This window comes from Anguilla rostrata, chromosome 10 (genome assembly GCF_018555375.3).
Source record: "Anguilla rostrata isolate EN2019 chromosome 10, ASM1855537v3, whole genome shotgun sequence".
Lineage (NCBI taxonomy): Eukaryota > Metazoa > Chordata > Actinopteri > Anguilliformes > Anguillidae > Anguilla > Anguilla rostrata.
This window is the reverse complement of record NC_057942.1, coordinates 43,894,410-43,920,015: the sequence shown is the minus strand read 5'-3', so window position 1 is coordinate 43,920,015 and position 25,606 is coordinate 43,894,410. Positions and strand designations below refer to the sequence as shown.

Here is a 25,606-nt window from a genome sequence, read left to right as displayed (position 1 = left end):
CTGGAGCTAGAATGAATTCAAACTGTGTTAAACAGAAAGGCTCAGAGATGACTCACCACAAAACCGTTGTCACCATCGGGCACTCTATAAGAACGCCACAGGCCATTCAGCCCCCCGTAGCCAAGCTCCTACCGTGCCACAGAGATGACCCACAGCAGCCACACAGGAGCGGCCCACAGAGTGAGCCACAGGAGAGAGCCCCACGAGCGAGCCACACGAGTGAGCCACAGGAGCGAGCCCCATGAGCGAGCTACACGGGCGAACCCCAGGAGCGAGCCCCACGGGCGAGCCATACGGGCGAGCCACAGGAGCGAGCCACACGAGCGAGCTACAGGAGCTCATCCCTTCCCCACCGGCAGAATGCTAAAACTGTCCTTTCAGTCCAAAATGTCATTACACCCAGATCTGTGCCACAGTAAACCTGACCTGGAGCAAAAATAGAGACTCTCTCACGACTGCTGTATAAACAGCACAGCATCAGAGGATGAGACTCACACAGGGCTGACTCACACGGCCAGCACATCTATAAAGAGACGAGCCACAGGCCAGGATTCAACCAGCCTGCCCGTCAGCCACAAGCTCCTACCGTCCACAAAGACTGTAATCCATAGCCACGCTTTCACAAAGACTCACGGGGAGCGGGCACACAGCAGGCTGGCACTGGCAGGAGCCGAATCGGTCCACAGCCCCCGAGAGGCTGGCATGAGGTGTGACCATGGTGGGGGTGGGGGGGGGAGAGGGGGGGGGGACACGTGCACGGCCGTCTCAAGCTGTTCAGCTGCCCGCGATGCCGTTTCATCAGGGGAAGAGAATAATTAATCAATACTGCAGCCGAAAGAACCTCCTTTCCCTCCTTCCGTGGACGCGATCAGCGAGATCGTAAACAGCGCACAGGAGACGATGAACTGCAGCAGGGCCAGCGGGAGCAGCAGGAGCAGCAGGAGCAGCCAGCAGGCCAATCCCAGGCTGACTAACTTTCAGCTCCTGTCAGATGGCACTTGGTCATGTGGTCACACAGCCTGTCTCTGATCCAGCACTTACGTGTGCAGCAATCTGCTCCTCCTGGAGCTGCAGCTGTCCCCAGCTCACCCCCCAAACCACTGCACCGCCTTCATACTGAGTGTACAGTCTCACGCTGGAACACTTCTGATGTGCTGCTGGGCTCCTAACAGGACCAAGCTCTTCACATTCTCAGCGCTCATCTTTATTTCTTTGGGAGCATTTCTCCCCCCCGCTTCTCTCAGCATCCGAGCTGACAGAAAAATGACTTTCTCCAGAAAGTGCGGGATGGAGTCCGCGGACGCTGGGTCCTAGCAGCACTGCGGTGGCTGTGGGGAGGAACAGGCTGGTGGGGGGCAGCGGGGGGGACAGGCCGGTGGGGGGGGGGCAGGCGTGGGGACAGGGGTTGGGGTGTGCAGGCCGGTTGGGGTTAGGAGGCGGTTGTGATTTGGCTGGGCGGGCGGTGGGGGCCGCTCGGTGCCCGTTCAGCCCTCCCACGCTCCCCTGACTCACACACGGTCACACGCTCAGCTGCGTCTCAGCGGCGATGAGGACTGACAGACACGTCACCCGCCCCCGCGGCTCGGCAAAACTGCCCTTCTGAGCACACACGCGTCAGGTCAGGTCAGGTCAGGCCCACTCCTGCCACTGCCCCTGACCAGGGCCCTGGCCTCAGAGCTGGAGCTGCTCCCTGGACCCACAAAGGTAAAGGTGACTGAAAGCTATTCACACACTTCTCTGCTCCCCGCCCCATCCTGCACAGGCTCTGCTCCCCACCCCATCCTGCACAGGCTCCCCTCCCCGCCCCGTCCTGCCGTCCCCTCCTCACCCCATCTGCATCCCCCCCCCATCCTGCACAGGCTCCCCTCCTCACCCCATCCTGCACAGGCTCCCCTCCCCGCCCCGTCCTGCACAGGCTCGGGTGGATCCACAGATTGCACTCCACAGCCGCTGACAGCAGAAATTAGTTTTCCAACCGCAGGAGAAAAAAAAGCCATTTGTTTGGGTAAATTAGAATGATAATACACTCTGGAGCAGCAGAAGGTAATAAGCGATTTCTCTACTGTCTGTGAAAGTCAAATAAAGCAGACAGCTGAAGAGGAAACTGTTGCGCAGGGTTTCTGTTCTGAATTCTCAGGCAGAGCCCCTGATGTTATTTATAAGATTATGGGATGCCGGACATCATCATATTCAGGCTCGTACGGACCTTAAGCTACAGCCATGCTGGAAGACCCTGAAGGAGGGGGGTCTGTCTCTGGGGGGGGGGAGGGGGGAGGGGTTATGACTGTACCCACTGCTTTACGGTCACTGTGCGAGTGCAAAACAAATCCCCTATTTTAGGGTCATTAAAGGGAACAGCTACAGTGGGAACACTTACAGTACTGAGATGCATCACCCATTGGTCCATATGAATACCACTCAACAACAAATCTACAGACAACAAACACCACACTACCTTTAATGTAAAAAAATAATAATAATAATAACTTCCCAAATCTACTGCCACCGATAAGACACAGAGCATGCAGTAACACTCATGTCCACAGAGCTCTTCTGGCCATTTCAGCCGATTTTTCTGGAGTACTGCAGAGACTCACACAGCGGCCGTACGCTGCAGGCCTCTGCAGGCCTGGGGAGAGGCCCGGGCCTCTGAGGGAGTAAAACTGGAGCATTCTGAGGGCTGCACATCATCATCATTACCGACCCGTGGGAATACAGCCTGGCAGGGAGGCAGGGAGGCTCAACAGACAGGCCTCCAGGACTATCAGGAGGACATTAGGACTGGAGAGCAGGAGCCTTACCGATGCAGACGTCGATCTTGCCCTTGATGGCGGCCTCGTGCAGCGGGGTGTAGTTCCAGTTGTCGCGGGCGTTGGGGTCGGCGCCCTGGCAGAGCAGCAGGCTGACCACCTCGGCGTGGCCGAAGGAGCAGGCGTTGTGCAGCGGGATCAGCCCGCCGTCGTCCCGCGCGTGCACGTTAGCGCCCGTCTCCAGCAGGTGCTCCACCACGTCCTTCCTGCCGAACCCTGCCCAGGACACACAGAAACCCAGCTCAGACCGCGAGGAACTCGCTAACACACCAGTGATTTCACAATTCAATTATTAGTACTGAAAGCATTTCATCAGATAAGGGTGAACGTACGATTTCTGACAGAAAAGTGCGTGATCCATTCACCGTTCATCTAAATTTTCAGGGTAACATATTGAAATGCTACCGCACCATACTCCCAATTTTGAAAGTACACTGCAACATCAGTGTAATATAAAATTAATCTCTAAAATAGACTTGAATTAAGAATGAACACATTTTAATTAAACTGGAACATAGCCTAGTTATTCAAACCACTTTAAGGAACAAACAGGATATTCTTCAAAACAAGCAAATTACAAAGATCTGCCAAAAATTAGCATTGCAGCTGTACTTTGATATATTTTAAATTTTTGTTTTGTTTTTTGGTCTAGTTACAGACTGTTGTCCTCAAATGTTCACAAAAAACAATTACAGCCAGCTGTTACATAAATAACATGAACTTAATTGTGTAAAAATATTCCATACCACATACAAGGACCTCCAGCCTCACGCACCTTGATATATATAGCCTATATATTTTAATTTATTTATTCCTGATAGACAGCTCCATCTTTGTCTTAATTTTACACCATCAATCTGTGAGTCAGCTCTGAGTCACCACAGCCCACCAGCATCCAGGTGCCGTGTACCTGCCCCCCTCCCCCCTTCACTCCACTGGCACAAGGCCACCATCATCTCCGCGATATGATCCACAAGCTTGGCACAAACGCAGAGGATATATTGGGCTTCGTGGCTTCTGTATCAGTGCTGACATGATTTGCGTGTGGATCAAAGAGAGTGAATGCATTACCAACTTCAGTGTAATTCAAACCGGCACCTCTTAACGTTTCTTTTTTCTCCCAGCTTCATAAAATAAAACTGTGCTTGAATAAATGGGTGCCACACCATTTAAATCACAGTCAATGGTTTCACTCCCATTACTTCTGCTACTGCAGCACACAGAGAGCAAATTCACTGTGAATAGCCTAACATTTACTAGCCGCAACATCCATTATGCAGAGGCTTTATTTTACTTTTACACGTTTTATTTACAAGGAAGGTCAACTAAGCAGTGAACCCTCTTTAGCAATGATGTCCGGGGCCCACTGGCCCCCCTCACAGTTCACTGTTCCAACAAGAATGACAGAAGAACCCAGTCAAAAACACGAGCCAGGCAGCAGCAGGAGACGAGGACGTGCGGCGCACTGAGCCGCAGTGAGAAAGAGAGGGTTCACTTAATGCATCAGCACAGACCCACCATGACACTCACGCTAAGGAGAGTAAATGGACACAAATCTCCGGAGCTTTGCAGAAATGGAGTGTGGATTTGAGAGCCCCGCAGCTCAGGGCTTCATCACCTTAAAGGGCAGAAGCACAGGCCGTGTGTTCTGGGCTGTAATTGGCTGGAAATCCCCGCTGAACCCTTACGGGTGATTACAGAACTCTTCCTCCATTTATCACAGCGTGTGGGTCCAGATCCCCAGCCTGTTCTGCAGCAGCCAGGCTGCAGCGTGTGGGTCCAGATCCCCAGCCTGTTCTGCACCAGCCAGGCTGCAGCGTGTGGGTCCAGATCCCCAGCCTGTTCTGCAGCAGCCAGGCTGCAGCGTGTCAGGATTTTAACAGACAGTCAGACCTGCACTAGCATCCGCTAAAACATTTAGCCTCACGGCTACCTGGCCGTGGCCCTTTTAAAAAATAAATCAGGCGGCCGAAAACTATTCCAGCACTTGAATGCCATCTTGATCTAGAAGGAGGGTTGAACGGTAAGAGTGCAACTGTACACTAATGTCAAAGGGGCTGGTTTTCATACAATAAGGGGGAAAAATATGAGTTGTCAGGAAAATAAATTAGAAGTGCAAATGAAAGCGACCAGCAGCAGCACACAATGACTGTATCAAGCGCACTTCTCCCGCACGCACCTGGCTCTCTCCAGACCTCTTTAGACAGGAGGACTGTGGGAGCTGACAGGCGGTGTTTGACAGAGGCGCCCGAGTCAGACGGGCCTGGACTGAGCAATGAGGCAGGAATCCATCAGGCCTGGCGCTGTCAGCCTCCCGACTCGCTGGAGCGCGGCGCTGAGAGGAATACTGATGCCGCCTCTGAACGCCTCCTTTGTGGCGTCGCTCACAGCATCTCCACAGCCGCGGCTCAGAGGCTCAGAGCCAATTAACACTCAGAAGAGTGGAGGGTTTATGGAATGTTCTTTCAGTCAGTGTTCTAGAACTTCCCCTGCTTTCAGTTAACCCTCAGTGATTGTGACATCAGCATTAGAATGTTCAGTTAAGAACATTCTAATCACACATCTGTGATCGCACACATTAAAGGGTTTTTTGAGTTTGAAGCGTCTGATACTACGCAAGACAGAGGCCATGGCCGTGTTCTGAACCAAGGACAGGTCACAAGAAGTTTTTTCACAAAAGATTTTTCTAAAGAAATACAAAGGCCCATTCTGTCCTCAAGTAAACCCAAAAAGAAACAACCTTCCCAACTTTCACGACCGCCAACTGGTGAGTAAGTTCGCATTATGGCAACATGTAATAGAGAGGCACTGATCTGAGAGTGATCAAAATAGCCAGCTAGCTATTCTCTCCCTTTGCCTTATCATTAGCATAAATTATTTAGGCCCTTGATGTCATAGGCAGTAGAACATGCAACCTCACAAGCAGCTTCCTCTACATTTCAAATTTTCGACTCCCTGTTTTCAGACAATACTGCCGCAAGAAGCGAAGCGTTTTGCATGCAGATTTATTCAAATGAAGTAAAACAGGCCGACACCCTAAAGTCGCTTATGACGAACACTTAAAAGGATCACTTGATACAACAAGCTTTTATTCTCGTGAGACAAACCCATCTTTTTTCTAATGAAAATCTAATGTTTACTTATACACCAGGAAGTTCTAATTGTTTTATTCACACACCAGCAGGAACACATTCATTAGTATATCTCAAATAAAAGCACAATAGAAAAATGATTCATGCTAAATTACGTCTATTTGCATTTGCAATCTTTTTCTAGTTAGCTGTTAGCATATCCGTACCATTGGACAATACTAAAATAAAATAAAAACATTTTAAGCCCTCTTATTTTGTAATGCTTTACTCTGCCATACTTTTACAAAAAGCACAACTGCAAAAAAATAAATAAATAAATAAAAGATATTTTTCCTGCTGGTGGGAGAAGAATGAAGAACGAGGAAAAAACGGCATTTTCCCACCAGATAGCAAATTCCTGACTCCTCAGGCCAGCCCTCTGGGGACCACAGCACTAAGACCCACATATCCTCTGTGGAGTCCTGCAGACGGAGAGCCTGTTCGATGGAAAGCAGCCATATGACTGTGTGTTCAGAAACGCAGACTGCCTTCTGGCTTCTACTGCTGCTCAATTCATTTCAGTGCAAAAAAAAACCTATATCTTCATTTTCATCCTATACACGATCACTCAGAGTTCATGAGCTGTGAGTTCCTGAGCTTGAGTGGATTATTCACACCTCAATCTCAGTCACTTCTCAATCTCAACCAGTCGTCTGTTAAAGACTCAACGAGAAGTGGCGCTGATTCACCTCTTATAATGATGCTTTATGCACCAATAAAACTTTCACCGAAACTTCAATCAAAACTAGGAACCGAAATGCGACACTGCAACAACACTGCAGCTGAGCCCCTTCCTGTCTGCAGCACTTCAGTGCCTGGCATGAGCACCTGCTCATAAACTTCACTCTTCCTGTAGAAAGACAGATCAATTAAAAAAAAGATTGTCACTCTAGTTTCCCCAAAATGTTGCACTGGTTAAAACCTACAACCAACATCTCCACAACCACCCCAGCCAACCAAATTAAGCGGCAATCAGATTACAGCAAGCCTATGGCACAAAAGCTAGCCGAGTTTACCATATCCTCCGTCAGAGTTTGAGCGTCTGTAAATCTACACTTAAGGAAATGCAACTGCATATTCCTCTTCAAGCCAGGCACTCTTTTTTTATCTTAAGGGAAACCCTTTCTGCATTCCTTTGACTGGAAACTGTCATTGTGCAGTAAGACTAAAGACCTGAGCCCCTGGTACAGGTTACCATCCCACAGTAAAACTGGCCATAACTGAGGCTCTAGTCTTGTGAATGTTAAATAATGGCTCTGCCCTTTAGTGATGCTGCACGTCAGTATGTTGTACTTTTTAAGACCTTTTAAATCCAATATTTCTAGACTGGCAAAAGCCTAGAACAATAATTATCTCTTAAAAAGAGATGCATAAAAAGACCGCACAATGCCTGCCATTGTCTACAAGGCACAATTAAAGAAAGAAAACTAGTAATTTCATATGTTAATATTTAAATGCGTTTTGAAACGCCTTTGTTTTTTGTCAACGAGAGACTAAAAGAGGTTGAATAATCTCTTATAATATCTCACAGCAACATCCTTTCCCTTCGAGTAAACAATGGATATATCTGTCCTTCCAAAAATAAAGAGTAAAGTTAGAAGTGAGTGAAATTTTTCAGTAACCCATCTGAGAAAATGATTTACCAAAGCCTCGAGTTGTTTCTAAACGGTTGTATTCAACATGGTGGAATACAGAATTGAAAATTTAAGCATTGAAAATTCTCCCAGGGTTCAATTTTCATCTGATCAATCAATCAAGTAAAACGCATTTGCTATGGCAATTTAAAAAACTGGTTTATGAACAAGCCCTGAGATTCTGATACATTCCAGTACTTCCTCCAACATCAGTGAATCGTAAAATTAATTGACATTTCAGTCAGTGATCGGTGAAATTAGATGTTCATCCAAGTTAGGCCTAACTGTTCATAATACAGATATGACTATTTTCTTTCTCAAATGTCAGGTGTAAACACAATATCTACATAAATATTTATACAGCTCATTGCATGAGCTATTCTAATTCTGCATCCTAATGTCCAGTCTAAAAACTGGGTGGGCAAAAACTGAGAACTCACAACCATCCGGAAATGACAGTAAATGTGTTTCAATTACGCTTCCCGAGTCAAAACTAAATAAGATAGTTAGCCAAATTAAATTAATTACGAGAACTAGCCTAAACGTCAACTAAAAAGTTAAACCATTTTCGTTAATCCTGTTATACTATTGATACCCGTACAAGGCAGAACTATGATGACTAACAGTTAACTGACGTTAGTTGAACTCGTTTGACTAGTTATGGCTTCTACTTGCACTGATCCATCGTACCATCGTATCAATTTGTAATTACGACAAATTATTTCTAACTGTTAGCTAGTTAAATTAGATCAGCTAATGTCAGCACTGTGTGTATGTACGTCAGTGTGCTAGCTACTTAGCTTAGCCGGTGCGATCTGGCCTTAAAACAACCTCTCGTGTCGAGAAAGCTAGCTGTTGTTAGCTTGCTAACGTTGCTCGCGACACATAAACAGTCTACACCGTCAGCTAGCTAGCAAGATAAAGGCGATTCAAAACGAAAACAACGACGAACTGACCTGCAGCGAAGTGTAGCGGAGTAGATTTGCGCCCAGCCATGTCCTTTGCGTTTACATTTACCGAGTCCACAAGTCTTTTCACCCGCGATACGTCTCCATTGCGACAGGCCTCAAACAGCTCCCGAAAAGCCCCACTGGTTCCGCAGCCGCCGCCCCCCGGACTAGTGTTGCCTGAATCGGGACTCGAGCCTCCACTGCCGCCCCCGCCGGTGGTTGTTGTACTTGAGCTGGTGCTGCTGCTGCTACTCAGGGCCGGAGCAGGGAGATCGGGGGAGGCCAATGTTATGTCCGAATCGCCGTTCTTATCCTGTTCGGCGCCCACCGGAGCCAAACTCGCTGCGCCCACTGGCGCTGACGGAGAACCGGGAGGAGTTGAAGAGAGAGAAGTGTTCCGAGGAGGGGATGGCAGGCTTTGCTGCTGCTGCGAAGAGCGACGAGACGCCGCCATTTTCACAACATAAGTCCCTCTAGTAACAAAAACAGGTCTCCTGGACTTCCGGGAAATGGACAGTTCCTATTTCCGGTTCAGATTCTCCAATGGTTCAAAACTTGGGCGAGGGACCATTGAGTTCATTGCGAGGGACCCACATACATTAGGACTAGCGCATACTCGTTCTTTCCCAATGGCTTTAGTCGGATTGCTAGGGGGACCAAGGTAATACCTATAAAGGTAGCCAGGTTCAAATTAATAATGTCGATTGCACGGAAATGACTTAAATTATTCTTCACTATTTCACTTTAACACTTAAATAATAGTGGCTTTGAATAATTTCTGTCACCACCAAGGTGTAGAATTATTGCTCATTTTCATCTGCAGACTGAAAAGGCTTCTCTTCAGTTTGCACCTGGCAAGTAGATTATTGGATTTTGCAAATATAAAAGAATGCCATCTGCATATGAAGTTATTTTATGGGAAGCATCTAAAATTTGCATTCCGGTACTGTTTTTGTTTTGGCTGATGCAGCAAGGGGTTCTAAAAATATGGCGGATGAGGCTGGAGAGAGTGAAGATCTGTGATTTGTGGCTCGCTGCAGTGTGAAGCATTATGACGAGAGACCATCAGCGGCTGGGGGATGCTGTGAGTCAAACAGGATTTCAGTCCATTGAATAAATGAAAACCAATATCTGAAACTGAACTTCAGCATAGTGAATAAAAAGTTCCAGTTGACACTGTCAAAATGCTTTTGGTGTTGTGATGCAATGACTTATTCAGATTGTAATTTTTTTTTTTTGGGGGGGAGGGGCTTATTAGACTGATTGTTTAAATGCAGGTTATTTGTGTGGAGTGTCTGCCTTTGATGAAGCTTGTTATGCCTGGGTGAATTAGATGTGTGATTACCAGTTCCGTTCTGTTGGCTGGTGCATTACTGGTGATGTTATGTCACAGTTGATCAAACTTATGGGGTGGTAATTGTAGCAGAGGGTTGGATCCTCATTAGCTTTAATCAGAATCACAATGAGTGCAGCATTTCTATGTGTTTGAATAGATGAGGATGTCTTTAATTTCAGTGGTCAACAACAGGGCTAATAATTGCCCAAGTGCTAATAGAATGTAGAATGTAATGTAGTGTGTTTTTCTGTTCATCGGATAGTTTGGAGAGGTCAATATTGTCCATAAATGACCAATAACTGATGGGCTGGGCTTATAATGAATTATGTAGGAAGCAAAGGGAATCTTAGGCAAACTAATGAAAGGCAAATTAACATGTTTTTTTCTACTGGTGAAGGCTTGTCACTGTCTGTTTTCTGGACTCTTAGGTAAGTATAATAAAAAAGAAACTGCAACCTTGGTAAAAAAAAAATAACATAAAATAAGCATGCGGCGCTGGTTTAAGAGGCCTATGTTTTGTAGGGACAACATTGAACCCGTGCCTGCAGCAGAAATAACGGGAAGGAGTCTTTGCTGTAGAAACTTACACAGCAGAATTTTAGTAAAAGCAGCTTAATGCAGTTGAGGTTTCTACTACAATCATCCATCTTCTCAATATGATGGCTGCAGGTGCCATATTTCTGAGGGATCTGACTGTGCAGAATATAGAAACAGGATGGTGAGTAAAATAAAATGTTGGTCCCTTTTTATCTTTCCCTACATGCTGACTTACAAATATCAATCTGCGTGACTCTGGCAATATTCCTGCCTAATGAGATTCTGGAAACCTGTATTAATGATGCTCTTGTCATGCCAAGAGTCGCAGCAGAGTTCGTGATGGATCGCTGAGAGGGATTAATATACTAGGAGGAAAAAAAGGAGGAAAAACGCTGCCATTTGAGAATAAAACTGCATCCTCACAAACACAGACACACAGCACGTCTAAGTAAATAAGGACTTACGTGATGGATCGGTTTGGAAAAAGACATTTAAGATTCAGCTCCACCTTCAGCACATTTTCAGGATCAAACCTTACGACCTTAATAAACGCTCCAGAAGATGGAATCGTTCAGTCCTGGCTTTCTGTTATCAGAGCTCAGACTGGTGATCCGTACCTCTCATTTGTTATGTCTCTACACATTAACATGCTGTCTGTAACAAGCAGCCATTACAGGCATTTACTTTGCTATTTGGTTCTGCTTGGAGTAATGAAAAACGGTCCTAAAATGTTCTTGAAAAATCTAGAAAATAAAGGGAGGTCAAAGACGAGATCGCCAGCTTTCATCAACCAGAGAAATATTACATTTGAAAGGCGTCTCTGTCTAATGCTAAGCGTAGTCCACTTTCTTACCAGGGTCTGAGCTTTCCTGTTACAGAATATTATCCGCTTTGTGGATATAATTTATGACCAACCAAAGGGCAATGTTCTCTCTCAGGTTCAGGATGCTGTGGCATTAACATTTACTGGGATTTCATCATGATGCTGAATTTCCTGCCAGATGTAGGTCCCACTCAGCAGAATAAATAGACAGGTAAGTTTCAAGCGGGCAGGTGACTGATTAATTTTAGCGCAAAATGATTCAGAGACCATTACTTAGACAATGACATTTTGAACTTCCGTAGTTTGTGAATATGCCTCCTTTTACGTCATTTACAAGTATTTTGCAGTGGGTGCAAGGCAAAACACAACATAGTAGGAGGCCTAGCTTCCATAAATTTGATTGCCCCCCCCCCCCACCCCCCAGCACACACACCATTATAAACATACTACACACAATTATGCTTGAATTTGTACACTGGAAAGAACACCCAGATGTTCCATATGAACAGATATATAATTATACTGCAAAATAAAACTTAAACAGAGAGCTGTTTGAAGACCATAACAAAGTGTTAATGTGCACATAAAAATACTTTGATTGAATCCTTATATTTGAGATATGATTTAAAATGAAAAAAAAAAACATCTGCCAGCGCAAGTAATTGGTTGAAATGTTAAATGATGGTTGCTGGTTCTTTTAAGAGGGAGTGTTTTCACCACTGTTCAATAATGCACAATAAAATGTGAGTGAGTCACGCATGCCTCTGTTGCCAGGGAAACAACAACAAACCTTTCCCCACTGTGGCGAGAAGTGCCGGGGCAGGACCGTAGAGGAGGACTACAGGACCCCGTAATTACAACAACTGGAGTCTGAATGCAAACTACGCAAATCTCCGGCTTCTCTCCTGGTTCAGGGGTACTCCACAGGCAGATACGATCACCTCCAGAGCAGGGTTCTGCGCTGTTTGTGTTGTTTTTGCCGTCCTGCCCGGCGCTAACATGCAGATTTGAGATGCCGATCTCGTCGGGAGCGGCAGGGCGAGTGGGGGTGGGGGTAAACGCCTCCATAACATGGAGCCCCGAGGGATGGAAGCAGGACCCCAATCTGCCCCCCAGGGACTGCGATTCCTATCTGGTGAGGTGAGTCAGGGTTTCAGTGGTTTGAGGACATATCTAAATGCAGAAAGATGAAATGAAACCAAAACCTGTTTAGGCAATTGATTCACAGTGACATATATTTTGAAGGCCACTTTTGGCATTCATGTGAAGTTAAATTTAATCTGAAAATACATCTTGGCCAAAAAAAAAGTACTGCATACCCAATATACTGATAATATTATACTATGTATTTTACTATTATGTGTGTGTGCATGCACGCATGCATGTTGTGTGTGTGTATGTGAATGGGAATGGCCTCAGCCTTAAAGTGGAACTCATAATTTGGTATGTTCTGCATTGCCCTTGGAATAATCGCTTGTGTCAGGAAAGAATCTTTCATATGTTATCTGCAAAAGGGCACTTTGGGTGTGGCTACCCCAGGGTTGCGAAACATGCCACTCGGGCAGGCAGCTCCAGGATGGAGACAAATATCCAGAATATTGGAACATTTTAATTAAATGCTGTAAGTTTTTAAACCATATTTTATGGACAAATCAATTCATCATATAGTGAAGTTCCCCTTTAACTGAACACTCTCAATTTATCATTGAAGTAGCACCAATGAGTACAAATTGCATCGCACATTTTTTCATTTTATTAAGCTGTATTCATAGTGTGAAAACAATACATTTCTGTTTATGAGTGACAGGTTATTATTTTATCTGCTTATGAATGCAGTGTGAGGGGGGGGGGATAAAACAACACAGGTGCATACAGACTAAAGCATCTTCATTATTGAATCTGTTCTTTCTTAAAACTCTGTGTGGTGAAAACCTGTTAATTGTTAAAAAGTAATAAATGATGCAATATAATACACAACTATCTGCAAACACTGCAGCCAGTGGAAATTGGAGCACAAGCTTGTTCACTCAAAGGTGGCTTTACCTCATGTCACAGTTCACTAGTCTAACACCTTCATCACACCAAATTCAGATGTAGAGGAGACAGAGATGTGCTGGATTTCACCTTAAGTGCCGGATGCAAAATTAGCAGGTCCTCTAAAAATACCACCTCTTCTGACATAATGATAACACACAGAAATAGTTCAAACTCAACATTGTATTAACCTCAAACAATAGTGGGTTTTTAAATATTTTAATCCCATGCCTACAAAATGATGTTTTCTTGTGTTTTTTTTTTTAAACATTATGGTTGTATGAATAGTTTCCTTTAATTTCTGTTTCTACTTTTACAAAAGTTAATTTTCCCTCTGTCCCTAAGGACAGAAAGGTGATCACTCGTAAGTATCAATCAAGGTGATCGCCTCCCTCCTCTTCAGGCCTATGTACAGTAACAGCACCAGGCACCCTTGTATTGAGTTGTGTACAACATTTTATGAAATGACAACTGCAAATTGCACATGTTGCAGATACTTAGAAACGCACCCGGAGGCGAGGAGAAGAGGCAACACTGACACTTCAGTGGTAAGAGAAACCAGCGCCGCCGCAGCATTCCAGTCTCAGAGAGGAAGTCAAAACAGCAGGAAGCTAACCGCTAATCCTGAGACACTGCGAAAGGTTCCCTCGCCATCTCCAGGGACGCGAGCAGGAATGAGCGAGATGAGGAATGTCTTTTTCTATATTTACTACGTCTGATATTCCGTTATGTTCCTGGTCTCGCAAAACCTCTAATTGTTATTTCCAGCAGGACAACAGATCTCAGAGGATGTATAATCAATATTAATATGCAGATGGCAAATAGGCCTAAATGCAAGCTCAATTCTGCAGAGAAAGTGCACTTTGATTATGGGGCTTGGCTTTGCCTCTTGATAGTTGGTAGTGCCCAGTAAAACCACATGCCATTGTTTTTATGTTTAATACACAACTGTGATGTATTTCTAATACCACAAAAGGTCACCCGTGATCACACGAGTGACCAGAGACCAAAGGGCAAGAACAGGACCGGTTTCTCAAAAGGTAAGGGACCGAAACCTGACCGGCCACCATGAAAATAGTCAGCTAGATGTGGTATGAGTAATTCAGTTTCATAATTACACAAATCAAACAGAGTCCAGGCTTTAAATAGCTTTTCGGGCTTTCTAATAATACTTAATGTTGCCAGTATTGCTCAAATAAAAAGTTAGTAGTGTGATCAAAAATAATAAACAGAATACAACTATTGCATGATCAATGACCTGTGACCCCTCCCCCCCATAATATTTTACCAGTTGTGCTTTATTGAACATTGCTGCATTAAAATATAAACCAATGCCTGGAACAGGATTACATTACATTACAGGCATTTGGCAGACCCTCTTATCCAGAGCGACGTACAACAAAGTGTATAACCATAACCAGGAACAAGTATGTCGAAAACCCGACATACAACTCTACCGTATTGCATATTAGCGTCTCTTTACTGCACCTGTTACAGCCCTAAATGGAGAAACTGATGCACAGCGACAACAGGAGAGCCAAGATGGCAACGCCACTGGAACCCAGTGCAGCGGACCCACTTCTAACAAATCTTCCATGTGTGCGATCCTATAAAAAAATCATCCTCACATAACCCTGGCCATATACACCGGCAGCCTCTCTATATCCTGCAGTGCATCAATCACACAGAGTGCCACAGATTATCTTTGCAGTATGAAAGTTGTGAGGACCAGTGGTGGACTGTTATACCACAGCTCCCCAGCTGATGCCTGTGTGTGTGTGTGTGTGTGTGTGTGCAACAGAAGCAGCATTTCTTAAATACCTGAATATTCAAGGAAATCAGATATTTGTGTAAATCGTTTGATTCAGTATTTGAATTATGCTTTCACTGGTTTTGTGTAATTGTGTTCTATTAAGTATTGTGTAAGACAGTATTCTACTGAAGTTCTATATATAGAACAGCCATTAAACTGTATTTGCATATGAACATAATGGAGTCTTTGGTGTTAATGGCATTTGATCGTCACTTTGTTCTTGAGAAACCGTTTCCAGCCATTTCACACAAACCCACTGCAAGAGCCGACTGCAATTTTCCTGTCACTGATGAAAGAAAATGGAGTGAGAACCTGAACTCAGCGAGAGTGCATTCAGATGCCGGCATAAAAATGCATGAGATATGAATTATGCATCCTGCATACACAGAACATGCAAAGGCATGGTTAACAGACCTTCTGTAAATTATTACATGGCTTAAACACAAAATGATTTTTGTATACTGTATATATTTTTGTAGTCATAATACGGTTTTTCAAAAAGGAAGTAAGATCGCTTCAATGTACTTTGGATACTTTATTTTTATTGTGAATTATTGTATAACTTTGTACCAGACAAGACCAGATATAATTGACAGAATTTAGTCATCTGGCTTTTAGCAGAACAGGTGACCAATTTGGCACAATTCACAGATCTTCTGAATGCAAGGCATTAAAAGCTCAGGGTGGTTGACAAACGCCAGACGGGTGAATTAATTCAAGGGATTTATTTTAAATCAGTGATTCCCAGACCTCTCCACAGGTACCCTCAGTCAAATCCAGGCATTTGATGTGTTCCACCTCAAGAACACCTGATGCAACTAATCTTGAGGAGTTGCATCAGGTGTGCTCGAAACCTGGATTCGGCTGGGGAACCACCGTTTTAAATTTATACACAACAAAACAAAACAAAAAATTGCAATATCAATATCCTGTTAACATTCCCATCACCACATACAGAAAAAGTGGAGATAAGAAACAGGTTGCCATACTGATGAGATTACGTGAACACAAAAACACACACTGCAATACCTCAGTGGCAAATGAATGTGTACAGGAAGAGCATACTGTAAAGGGGATTCTTCTGTCTTTTTTTATCATCGTCATGCCCAAATATTGGTGAAATACTTCAAAAATAAAAGCACTCCATTTTCAGCGACATAATATGTGACATATACAGTATGACAACAGCAGGCATTTTTCTGCAGGCATCTTTTCACTCTTTAAAGTAAACCACTGTAAGTATGGATGAGTCATTACACAAAAGCCTCATTAATGTGGCTGGAAGTACATTCAAATTCCACACTTAAGCAAGTTTGGCTTTTTTTTTTGTTAATATGCATTTCTAAGTGGGTGACTCATTATGGGTGAAAATACCTTGAAACCTGAAAATACCTCCTAAATGTTAGTCAATGATAACAACAAAACAAAACAAACCTGTCCCTTGGTTGTCAAACAAAGCGTTCCCATGTCCATATGTCCAACAGAAAGAAAAACAAAATGGCCGCTGTGCTGAGGCGTCCGGGTCATGAAGCACAGTTCAGATCAGAGACCTCCCCCCCCCCCCCCACCGCGCTCTCTGACACGGGGAATCCGGAGCTCGTTAGCCACGCGCCGCGATCAGTCACTGCTGTCGTCCCCGACAACCATGTTGCTGTACATTTTCTGCTGCTCCTCCTTCAACGTCTCCTTCACCTTCCCTCTCTTCAGGCCCCCGTCCCTGCAAGGCCACGCGGCGCACCGTTAGCGCCACAGCGTTAGCGGCCCACTTTCACCGTTCGCAGCGGCCATTTTGTTACGCTTGTTACAGACACACGCATTAATCTAATTACGCCACGCTGAGGACGTGTCTAAAGCTGACGTAAAGTGACGAATGTACTAAAGAGCCAGGCTATTTCACATCCTGATTGCTAAAGTGTTTTTCCTAAACCAGTGTCAGTGCTAATTCTCCTGAACGTAAATATATTATCACAGTTACGTTAAGTTTTCAGTCACATCTGGCTCATTTTGTGATGGGTCCTAAAATATCCCAAACATTGTAAAAAAATCCCAGAAAGTCAGACATTAATTTGCTGGTGGTGTTTCCACGGTAATTAACGCTACATCTGGGCACAGACCGTGATTGACAGCCTGGAGCCGCGTGTGCAACAGCACCCCCTAGTGGCTAGAAACTGCAAAACAATCTCCAGCTCTGCCCAAGTATTATAATGCACAGCATGGGTTTGATCCACAGCTGGAAAACAGCAGTCTTAAATAAACTAAAGTTCCAGCCAGAGGATCCCACTGAGGCAGAATAAGGAAGGAGAAACGTCACATAGAGAAAAATTGCCTCACCTAATTTAAATTCAGTTTGTCACATTATGTATAACAGATCGGTTCATAAATTGTTTGACAAGCCGTACATTTACAACAAATTATAGAATTGGTCAGATGTTACAAAGGAACATAGTATTGTACAGCAGTGAACTGAGTTGGTAAACTAACACACTGAGAACGTTCACTCATTGTGTACAACAGCAGACTGAGCATAGATTTGCAGCGTATACTGAACACACGTTCTCACATGAATACTCACGTTAGGATTGCAGTAGAGACAGAAAAAGCTGAATATCTTACCATGACAAGTCCACCAGCCCTCCCTGGTGTGCGATAGCAGATTTCACCCGGTTGGCAAACTGGACAGCATCCTCTCCTTCCTGTAGTCCAATCAATCGCAAATGCAAAGCACGTTCACACTAGAATACCATATAAGGAGGTTGAAATTCCATTTCAGGAAATTTAAAGAGATGTGCAAAAAAAGAGGTGGGGAAGGTAGGAGGGGCAGGTATAGGGTAGAAGGGGCAGTTGAGAGCTCATACCTCCTGCTCCATGGGGGGCAGGTACCACACGTTGCAGACGATGGCCCAGCTGGTCATCATCCTCAGCAGGTAGCTCACCATGCTGTACTTGGCACTGTTCCAGAAGGCATCGCCAAACTGGGGGTCGTACTGAGGGACAGACACAGTGAAAGAAAGGGTCACAGAACAACACTCCTCCTTCAACACAAGCATGTGTTAAACTGGAAATATTTACATCCTGTTAGAAGTAGTGAGAAAGGGAGCTCATACATGTGCTGATGTGTGGGTGCATGTGTGTGCGAGAGAGAGAGAGAGAGAGAGAGAGAGACAGCAATCCAGAATTCTGGAATGTTGGGCAGCACACACCAGTACTGAAGGTCCAACAGTGGAAAGACAGAAAGAGGAGGAGAGACAGGCCCACTCAGTCTCCCACAGTGACAGGGGACAGTATTACCTTGATGGCCACAGGATATATCGTTCCTCCAATCTCAAAACTGCCCTTTTTAAACATCATGACCGATGTGTTGTTGATGCAGGTCCCTGTGACAGTGGCACAGTCATTTCACATAAAAAAATCCCACAGCATTGCACACAACCACAAGCACAACCACAACCATGAGCACAACCATGTTGAACAAATGACAACAAACTGTGTCTCTCACCTTCAGGGAAAATTAATATGGGAAGCTTGGTCTTGTCAGCCACATGATCTTTCAACCTAAAAACAGTAAAAGTGGACAGTGAACACATTTTCAGTGGTGAATTCTTAAGGTTCCTGGGTCCTAGCACCAGGCTAGCAAAATAAATGAATGAGCGTGTGTTATTAGCCTGTTCAATATGTAAACACTGCGTTAATGCGCCTCGACGATCTCTGATCTTTCCAATGTCACCTCCTCCACCTGCTTTATTATACAGCTGCCTAGCCTTCTGTGAGCTGTGTGATTTGTTGCGGAAATTCCAGAGTATTTCTGGGGGGGCGGCGAAGGCTAGGAATCGTGCCTGCCTACACAGAACTGCATGCCAGGGAGGCAGAACACGGCATGCTGGGAAGGGGCACTCACTGCAGGGAGAGGTTTTATATTTCACATCTCCGGAGTTACCGTACATTTATATGAACCGTATAATAAATTGCTTAAAACTGCTGTTGAACACTGCAGCTAATGCCAAAGTCGCAAACTCAGATACAGACCGTGGGGCCAGCTGTGCAGTAAAAACTATTCCAGAGACTGATCTGCTATTCTGAGCATAACTACGGTGTTGCAGAAAATACGCAAAAAGTAAAATTAGGTAAGAGTTCAGAACAGAGTTTAACATGCGGCAGGAAGACGCTTTCATTTACCATCTCACCTCTGGGTCACAAGATGGCGATCTTTCATCTCTGATCTCTCAAACCAAATATGAGGACAAGATCTCACCATTGACCTCTGAATGACCCCCATCAAGCCACCATGCACCTGACCCACCTACGAATTGTGGAAAATTGAGCATTAACCCTTTTAGATCACAGGTGTGTATATTTTCAAGCAGAGTTTCACTCAGATCTTTGTCAAATAAGATAAAAAGAGATTCTTGTACTCATAAAGTTCCAAGATACAAAGCTAACCTCACTAACCATAGCATAGCAGCCATCATTGGCCAGAATTACGACATCAATCGGCGACGTGTGATTGGCCACACAAATCCCTCCCTTTTTGGGTCTGTTTCCTCTGCACAACAGAAACACAACATAAACACAATTACAAACATAAACACAATACAAACACAATTACAAACACAGCAGTACATTCCATCATACAGGATCCCACAGGATCCCACAGAGCAATGCTAGCTGTGATAATGATCGGAATCCACAGTGATCGGGTCACAGCTGTGCTCTGATTGGTCCTCACTTGTTGTGGTAGTGGATTGTGGCAGACAGGCCCCTGGCACAGATCCTGTAGCACATGAGGTGGACCAGCTCACTCAGCCAGTTCTTCGCCCTCAGGGAGAAAAATACACAGAGCTGAGGACAGCAGGATATCAATACCGAGGACATGCGGTATTTTTACATTACATTACAGGCATTTAGCAAATGCTCTTATCCAGAGCGACTTACACAACCTTTTTTTACATAGCATTTGCATTGCATCCATTTATACAGCTGGATATATATGGAGCATTGAAGGTTAAGTACCTTGCTCAAGGGTAGAGCGGCAGTGTCCTACCTGATTAGATTACAAGCCCACTTCCTGACCCATGATGCTCTACGGCTGCCCCTCCTTCGCTTAGTAACCACACGGCTAATTCAGCCACTCACTGAGCTTCTGACCACATTCTGTACCGGCAAACTCACCTCTCCGTGCACAATTGACTTGATTGATGAGTTATTTCACGCATCATGCATGACATGAATCTGCATAAACATCAACCGCTCCTGACTGTTCCTAAGACGTTCACACATTAGTGTGCCCTGATGTAGATTATATCAGCTGTGCGGAATGCTTTCTCATCACGACAGCTTTTAATCTTCACTGACAACATAAAGACTGTGCAGGAGTGAAATGGCGCTTCGCAGCATTACCACGGGAGCTGCGTAATAAATCTGAACAGCCGGCTGCCGTTTACCCCGCTCTCGAGGTTCGGTTGCCAGTCCGAATTTATTTGCAATTCTGATGAAAGAAACACGGTGTGAAACAGTCGGGAGACGAGCTGAATGACTCATGAACTCCGCGCCGGGGAGGCGCTCGGGCCAAACCATCGATGATTCATTACCTGCTGCTGGGCAACAGCCCGACCACAGACGTTCCGATCGCCAGCCAGCTCAGACCAATGGCCGCCAGGGTGATCCTGGAACAGAGAGAGAGTGGAGGAAAGAAGAGACTTCTCAGACAACTCCAGGTTTTGTTAACACACTATTCAGCTACAAAGACCAGACGACACAGCAGCGAGACACAGACCCCGCCCATGAGCACAAACACTGAAACTCAGCTGGGAGGAAACACACACAGACGTGGGCGCAGTAGGCTGCTGGGTACACACGGCGAGATGGAGACAGCGTGTGTGTTTTTGGGCAGGTACGTGGCAGACGGGCGGGGCGCACCTGAGTGGAGCCAGCAGGCAGTAGCGGATGGCCACGCCCAGGCCCCAGAGGATGGTGAGGCGGAGGCTGATGTACTGGAAGTCGTTGTTGGTGCGCGTGAGCAGGTTCCAGGAGACCAGCTCCTCGGAGCTGAAGCGCTGGGTCACCTGGTCCTCCACGATGCTCTCGATGCCCTTCCTGTTGAAGTAGAAGACGTCGCTCAGGGTGAAGTCCCCGCCCACCGGGGGTTTGGGACGGCACCGCCGGAGGTCCCCGATCTCCTGCTCCATGGACCCGTCCCCCCGCTGGATGATCCCTGGAGAATACGGGGGACACGGGGGATTTGGGAGAAGTGGGAAACGTGATGAGTCGGTTTAAAGGGAATGTTAAATATCGCTTCAGTCCGGCAAGAATGACAGCCCACGAAGTGGGATATTAAAGGACTTCCACAGAAAGTGTTAAGTGCTGGTCAATCTTAGGAAGCTCTATAAAAATACTGAGCTAATCTATGTTTAGGACTATGTGGAAGAATTAAAAGGCCGCACACAGTAATACAGGAACTGAAACTGGTCTAACCGATAAAAGGATATTATGTGGTGGGGAGGAACTAATTCTGAGAAAATGTTAAAATTATTTTGATTGTGTTCAGCCCATTTCGTTGGTTTCTGTTTCTTTAGGTTAGTGTTAATCTTTCTTCTGTTTGTTCGCAGTGCTTCATGAAGCAAAATAAATAAATAAATACAACAAAACGCACAAAAAGGGAAAAAAGGTTCATAATATGATCATAATTCAAAGCATTTCCTCTATTTTAATTGGAATGTTTTCATAATTTTTGGTACTTTCTCTGTTTCTTGGTGTGAGGGTAAAATAATAATAATAACAATAATAATACTAATAATAACAACAATAATAGAAGACTTTGAAATCCGTTCAAAGTCATCCCAGTTGACACAATCACTTTGAACTGATTTCAATGTCCGATAAAAGTAGGAAGCCATGACACTGTACACTTGGTTTGTGCACGTATAACAATGAGTAACCAGACATATCTGGAAGACATTACAGCACTCAATGTAGGTCAAAAGCCATTATCTATGAACTTGTACCGACTGGCTACGATTTCATCAGAGGTCTAACTGATAATGTCACACAATCTTCTTCCATTGACAGTGAAAGCGATAAAGCATCATTTTAAAGAACGAAATATGACAGAGAAATGTTTGTTAAGAATCTGTGACTGTATTTCCAGTGCATCTGAGGGATTTGAGCCAGTGTTGCATTTGGATCTCAAAGGTTCAGCTGTAAAGGTTTGTCGCTGACCTGTTGGCTCTGCAGCTCCTGACGCATTAAGTAGCGGAAAGAAATTTCCGCAATCTACAAATCTTGGGCGCAGCTACAAGAAGTGAGTTGCGAAACGCGGATTCTTGCAACACCTTTGGTGCCGACTGGCACAACCTGCCCGGTCTGCCTCAGCAGCCGGTGCCCGCGCGAGGCGGTCTGTCGAACGACCTTGACCGACACGCTCAGACAGTCACGCTCGTGTCCCCGAAACCGTCTCTGAGCGCGTGCGACCGCGCGCGGTCTGAAGTCCACCGGACGGGCCAGTGGGGAGACTCTCCGCCCGCGGTTTTGAAATTCGACCCGGAGATCAGGCCCGAGTGCCCGCTCATAAACTGGCACAACAAACCCAGAACGGTCCCCACTGAGACACAGCCAAAGGCTGGGAATCGGGACGGGCCAACAGTTTCAACATACAGTATACAGACACGCACACGAGGGCCAATCAGTGCACATATACAGCAGTGCGATTCTGTAATCAGACTGTAACAGAAAGCAGAGATAAAGGCATCTGATAATATCGGGAAATGTTCAGCGTCAGTGTCTGCAGTCAGAACCATTTCACAACCCCCCCCCGCGCCCCATCTCATCCAGGACATCGAAGAGACCCCAACCCAAAAAGACAAGACTACAACCTTATCAATCATCAGATCCTTATCAGACTCCAGTTTGATTTGCAATGCAGCCCGACACTGTTATTGCACCGTTAAATTCAAAAACAGCAGACGGAAAGTTCCTGTTTGACAAGAACACAAATCATGCGCAAATTCTGCCAGCGCGAGTGAGTCACGCTGGCGCTGCGCAGCGACGCACTCACCGTTCGACGGGGAGGCTTTGAGGCGCTGCTGTTCGCCTCTCCCCCTCTGGATCCGCAGGGTGGCCCACTGCAAGAAGGAGAAAGCGCGGGTTATTCGAGGCGAGCTCCCACACACCACCGGACACGCTCCGCGCGTGGCTGACGGACGGTAAGCGCACACATCGCTGGGCTGCCCTGCCAGCTGAGAGCGGGCACACAGCCACCGCTTAACATCAGAAGCCCGACTCACTCTTAATTAACGGCTGCAACCCCCCCACCCCCCCGGGAGCAGATAAGCAAACCCCCGAGTGAATAGCACCTCCATGCCTACGGCGGCCGTTAATTAGCCTGCCTGGAAATGACACTGAAGCATGTTTACCCCTCAGACGTTTTAATTTGACTGAATGCGTAAGCAGGGCAGGGCTGAGAAACTCCCAGGACCGCACGTGAGAGCGAGGATCAGGATGACAGACCGCAGGCGGACGGAGGGTTAGCACGTTAGCACGTTAGCACACAGGGTTAGGGTCAGAGACTACAGTTAGGGATTCAGGGGTTACCCCCACAGAGTCGGCACGTTAGGTCTAATCACGAGGGCGTCCCAGCCTTTACAATGGCTGTTATACTGAGGCTGGCCCGAAGGACGGCGTTACCTCCAGAGTCTTCACCAGGACCTTCATGTAGACCTCGGTGATCCCCAGGGAGACCCCGAACATGGCAGGAAACATTATCAGCGCCACCACGGCGGAGAACCACATCCTGAGAACCGCGAAGGCCGCATCCCAGCCGTCCTCCATCGCTCGAATCCTTCGTTAGTCCCGCTCAGCTAACAAGAGAACTCATTAGTGAGGCAGAGCATAGCACATCAGGGCTGCAGTGCAGTGTAATGGGTAAGGAACTGGTCTTGTAACCTAAAGGCCACAGTCTGATGTGGGTAGGACACTGCCGCTGTACCCTTGAGCAAAAGTATTTAACCTGGATTGCTTCAGTATATATCCAGCTAAATGGATGCAATGTAATCTACTTCTCTTTGGAGTGTCTGATAAATGCCTGTAACATATGTAATGTATTAAAATATTGGCGGAAAGAGACCACCTCCCACTAAGGAGACCAAACGCTCTATCTTCTGGCCAGGAGGTTCAGCTGCTAAATTGTTGAGGTAAAAATAAAAAATGCTTCTTTTTTTTTTTATTTAATTTTTTTTTTGGGTGAAATCTAAAACTCAGTAATCCACCGTGACATCTGAGGTCACTTCCGTAAAAAGGCTGCCTTAGCTTGCTTCATTGCAACATTGCTGCATGTGTTAACTTGCAACAATGTTGCAAACTATCGCTGTCTTCCCCTCCCTCGGGATTTTAAATGTGAGAAAACGCACCTTTCAGCATTTGTCCGTTTTATCTAAAAAAACAAACAAACAAAAAAAACATCCAAATTGTAAAACTGCGAAGAAGCAAACAGAGAAGTGTTTTGCATGTGCCTGACTACGTTTATCAGCCTAGGATTGCAACACAACTTTAAAGTCCACGAAGCACAACTCAGGATCAACTACTGTAACCGGGCACTCACAGGTTCAGTGTATGGCCGCGCCAGATTGTGTGACAATTTAACGAGCGCGTCAACCTACATATCCACGATATATACGTTATGAGTTTTAATCAAAATAACAGAACAATGGTAATCACCATAACCGCTGTTATGCAACCATAAAAGCGTCTAACATATCCATACAGTAGTTTGGACACCTACTCCCACCGCACAAACTTTCATGCAAGACATTTCGGCTCAAATCAAAAACAATACCCTAGTTAGCAAACAGGCTAACTGGCTGACATTACTCTAGTTTGAAATCGAATGCAACCAACCTGAAAGGGGTTCCTCAAAAAATATTCCTCATTGTTCAACTTTGAAATGTTCGTGGCTGTCTTGATCTACGCTCAATCGCATTTCAGGAACTGACCTGCCTTCAGTACCTAACTATCTTTCTACTGATAGTAGCTCAAAGTTCAAACAAAACACTGAAATGTCCGTCAACATTGTAAACAGCGCCATCTTGAGGCGAGTTCGGAAGGAACAATATTTGTCAAAATACCACGAAAAAAAAATACTCAACTCCAGAAGATTTGTTCTTTGGACTGGGCATAGATATGGCGGCTTCCATCTTTCTTGTAGTTTTAAATAGATTGTGCTAAACGTTCAAGTTCAACACCAGGAGATTAGGTGCTCATTGGGTTTCAGCTTTCGCGTCTTTGGTGGGGTGTGACTCGTTGTGACCTGTGCTCCAGATCCATTGTTAAACTGCTGAAAGAATCGAGACACGATACTTTAAACCGCATCCTGGAACCGCAGAGGTAACATATGGTGGACCAAAATGCCATGAAATAAAAATAAAAAATAATAAAATCTGACATAAATGGGGTATTTCTACATTTATTTCATTTCTTTTATTTCTTTATTCATTCATTTCTGTATGTATTTATTTCATGATTCATTTATTTCTGTAGCCTATATATTTATT

General features: G+C 45.3%; 2 protein-coding genes and 1 long non-coding RNA gene across 5 annotated transcripts in view; 1 reads left to right on the top strand and 2 right to left on the bottom strand.

Moving 5' to 3' along the window:
- The window catches only part of tnksb (tankyrase, TRF1-interacting ankyrin-related ADP-ribose polymerase b), a 53,904-nt gene extending 44,795 nt beyond the window's left edge, over positions 1-9,109 (bottom strand). Inside the window, 2 exon segments of the mRNA XM_064297360.1 lie at positions 2,802-3,026; positions 8,532-9,109. Of these exon segments, the coding sequence (XP_064153430.1) occupies positions 2,802-3,026; positions 8,532-8,979 (673 nt within the window). The 5' untranslated portion in view covers positions 8,980-9,109.
- Positions 9,110-9,145: 36 nt separating this feature from the next.
- Positions 9,146-15,400, top strand: LOC135233621 (uncharacterized). 2 transcript variants are annotated; one of them, XR_010323887.1, is made up of 6 exons: positions 9,146-9,609; positions 11,337-11,432; positions 11,996-12,361; positions 13,749-13,803; positions 14,232-14,295; positions 14,753-15,400. It is a non-coding gene; the product is annotated as an uncharacterized LOC135233621 (long non-coding RNA). The 2 variants fall into 2 exon arrangements; XR_010323886.1 differs by having other exon boundaries at positions 9,146-10,579.
- A 188-nt stretch (positions 15,401-15,588) lies between these two features.
- Positions 15,589-25,098, bottom strand: agpat9l (1-acylglycerol-3-phosphate O-acyltransferase 9, like). Of its 2 annotated transcripts, XM_064297363.1 has the most exons (14): positions 24,954-25,097; positions 24,467-24,489; positions 23,745-23,917; positions 23,116-23,182; positions 20,982-21,276; positions 20,654-20,728; positions 19,792-19,881; positions 19,515-19,608; positions 19,250-19,365; positions 18,565-18,620; positions 18,357-18,442; positions 17,924-18,052; positions 17,682-17,761; positions 15,589-16,785 (listed from the first exon to the last, which is right to left on the bottom strand). In XM_064297363.1, exons 3-14 carry the CDS (start codon positions 23,886-23,888, stop codon positions 16,686-16,688), a joined length of 1,332 nt encoding a protein of 443 aa, XP_064153433.1. In that variant the 5' UTR covers positions 23,889-23,917; positions 24,467-24,489; positions 24,954-25,097; the 3' UTR covers positions 15,589-16,685. The 2 variants fall into 2 exon arrangements, with proteins under 2 accessions (XP_064153433.1, XP_064153431.1); XM_064297361.1 differs by lacking the exon at positions 24,467-24,489 and having other exon boundaries at positions 24,954-25,098.
- Between the last annotated feature and the right edge of the window lie 508 nt (positions 25,099-25,606).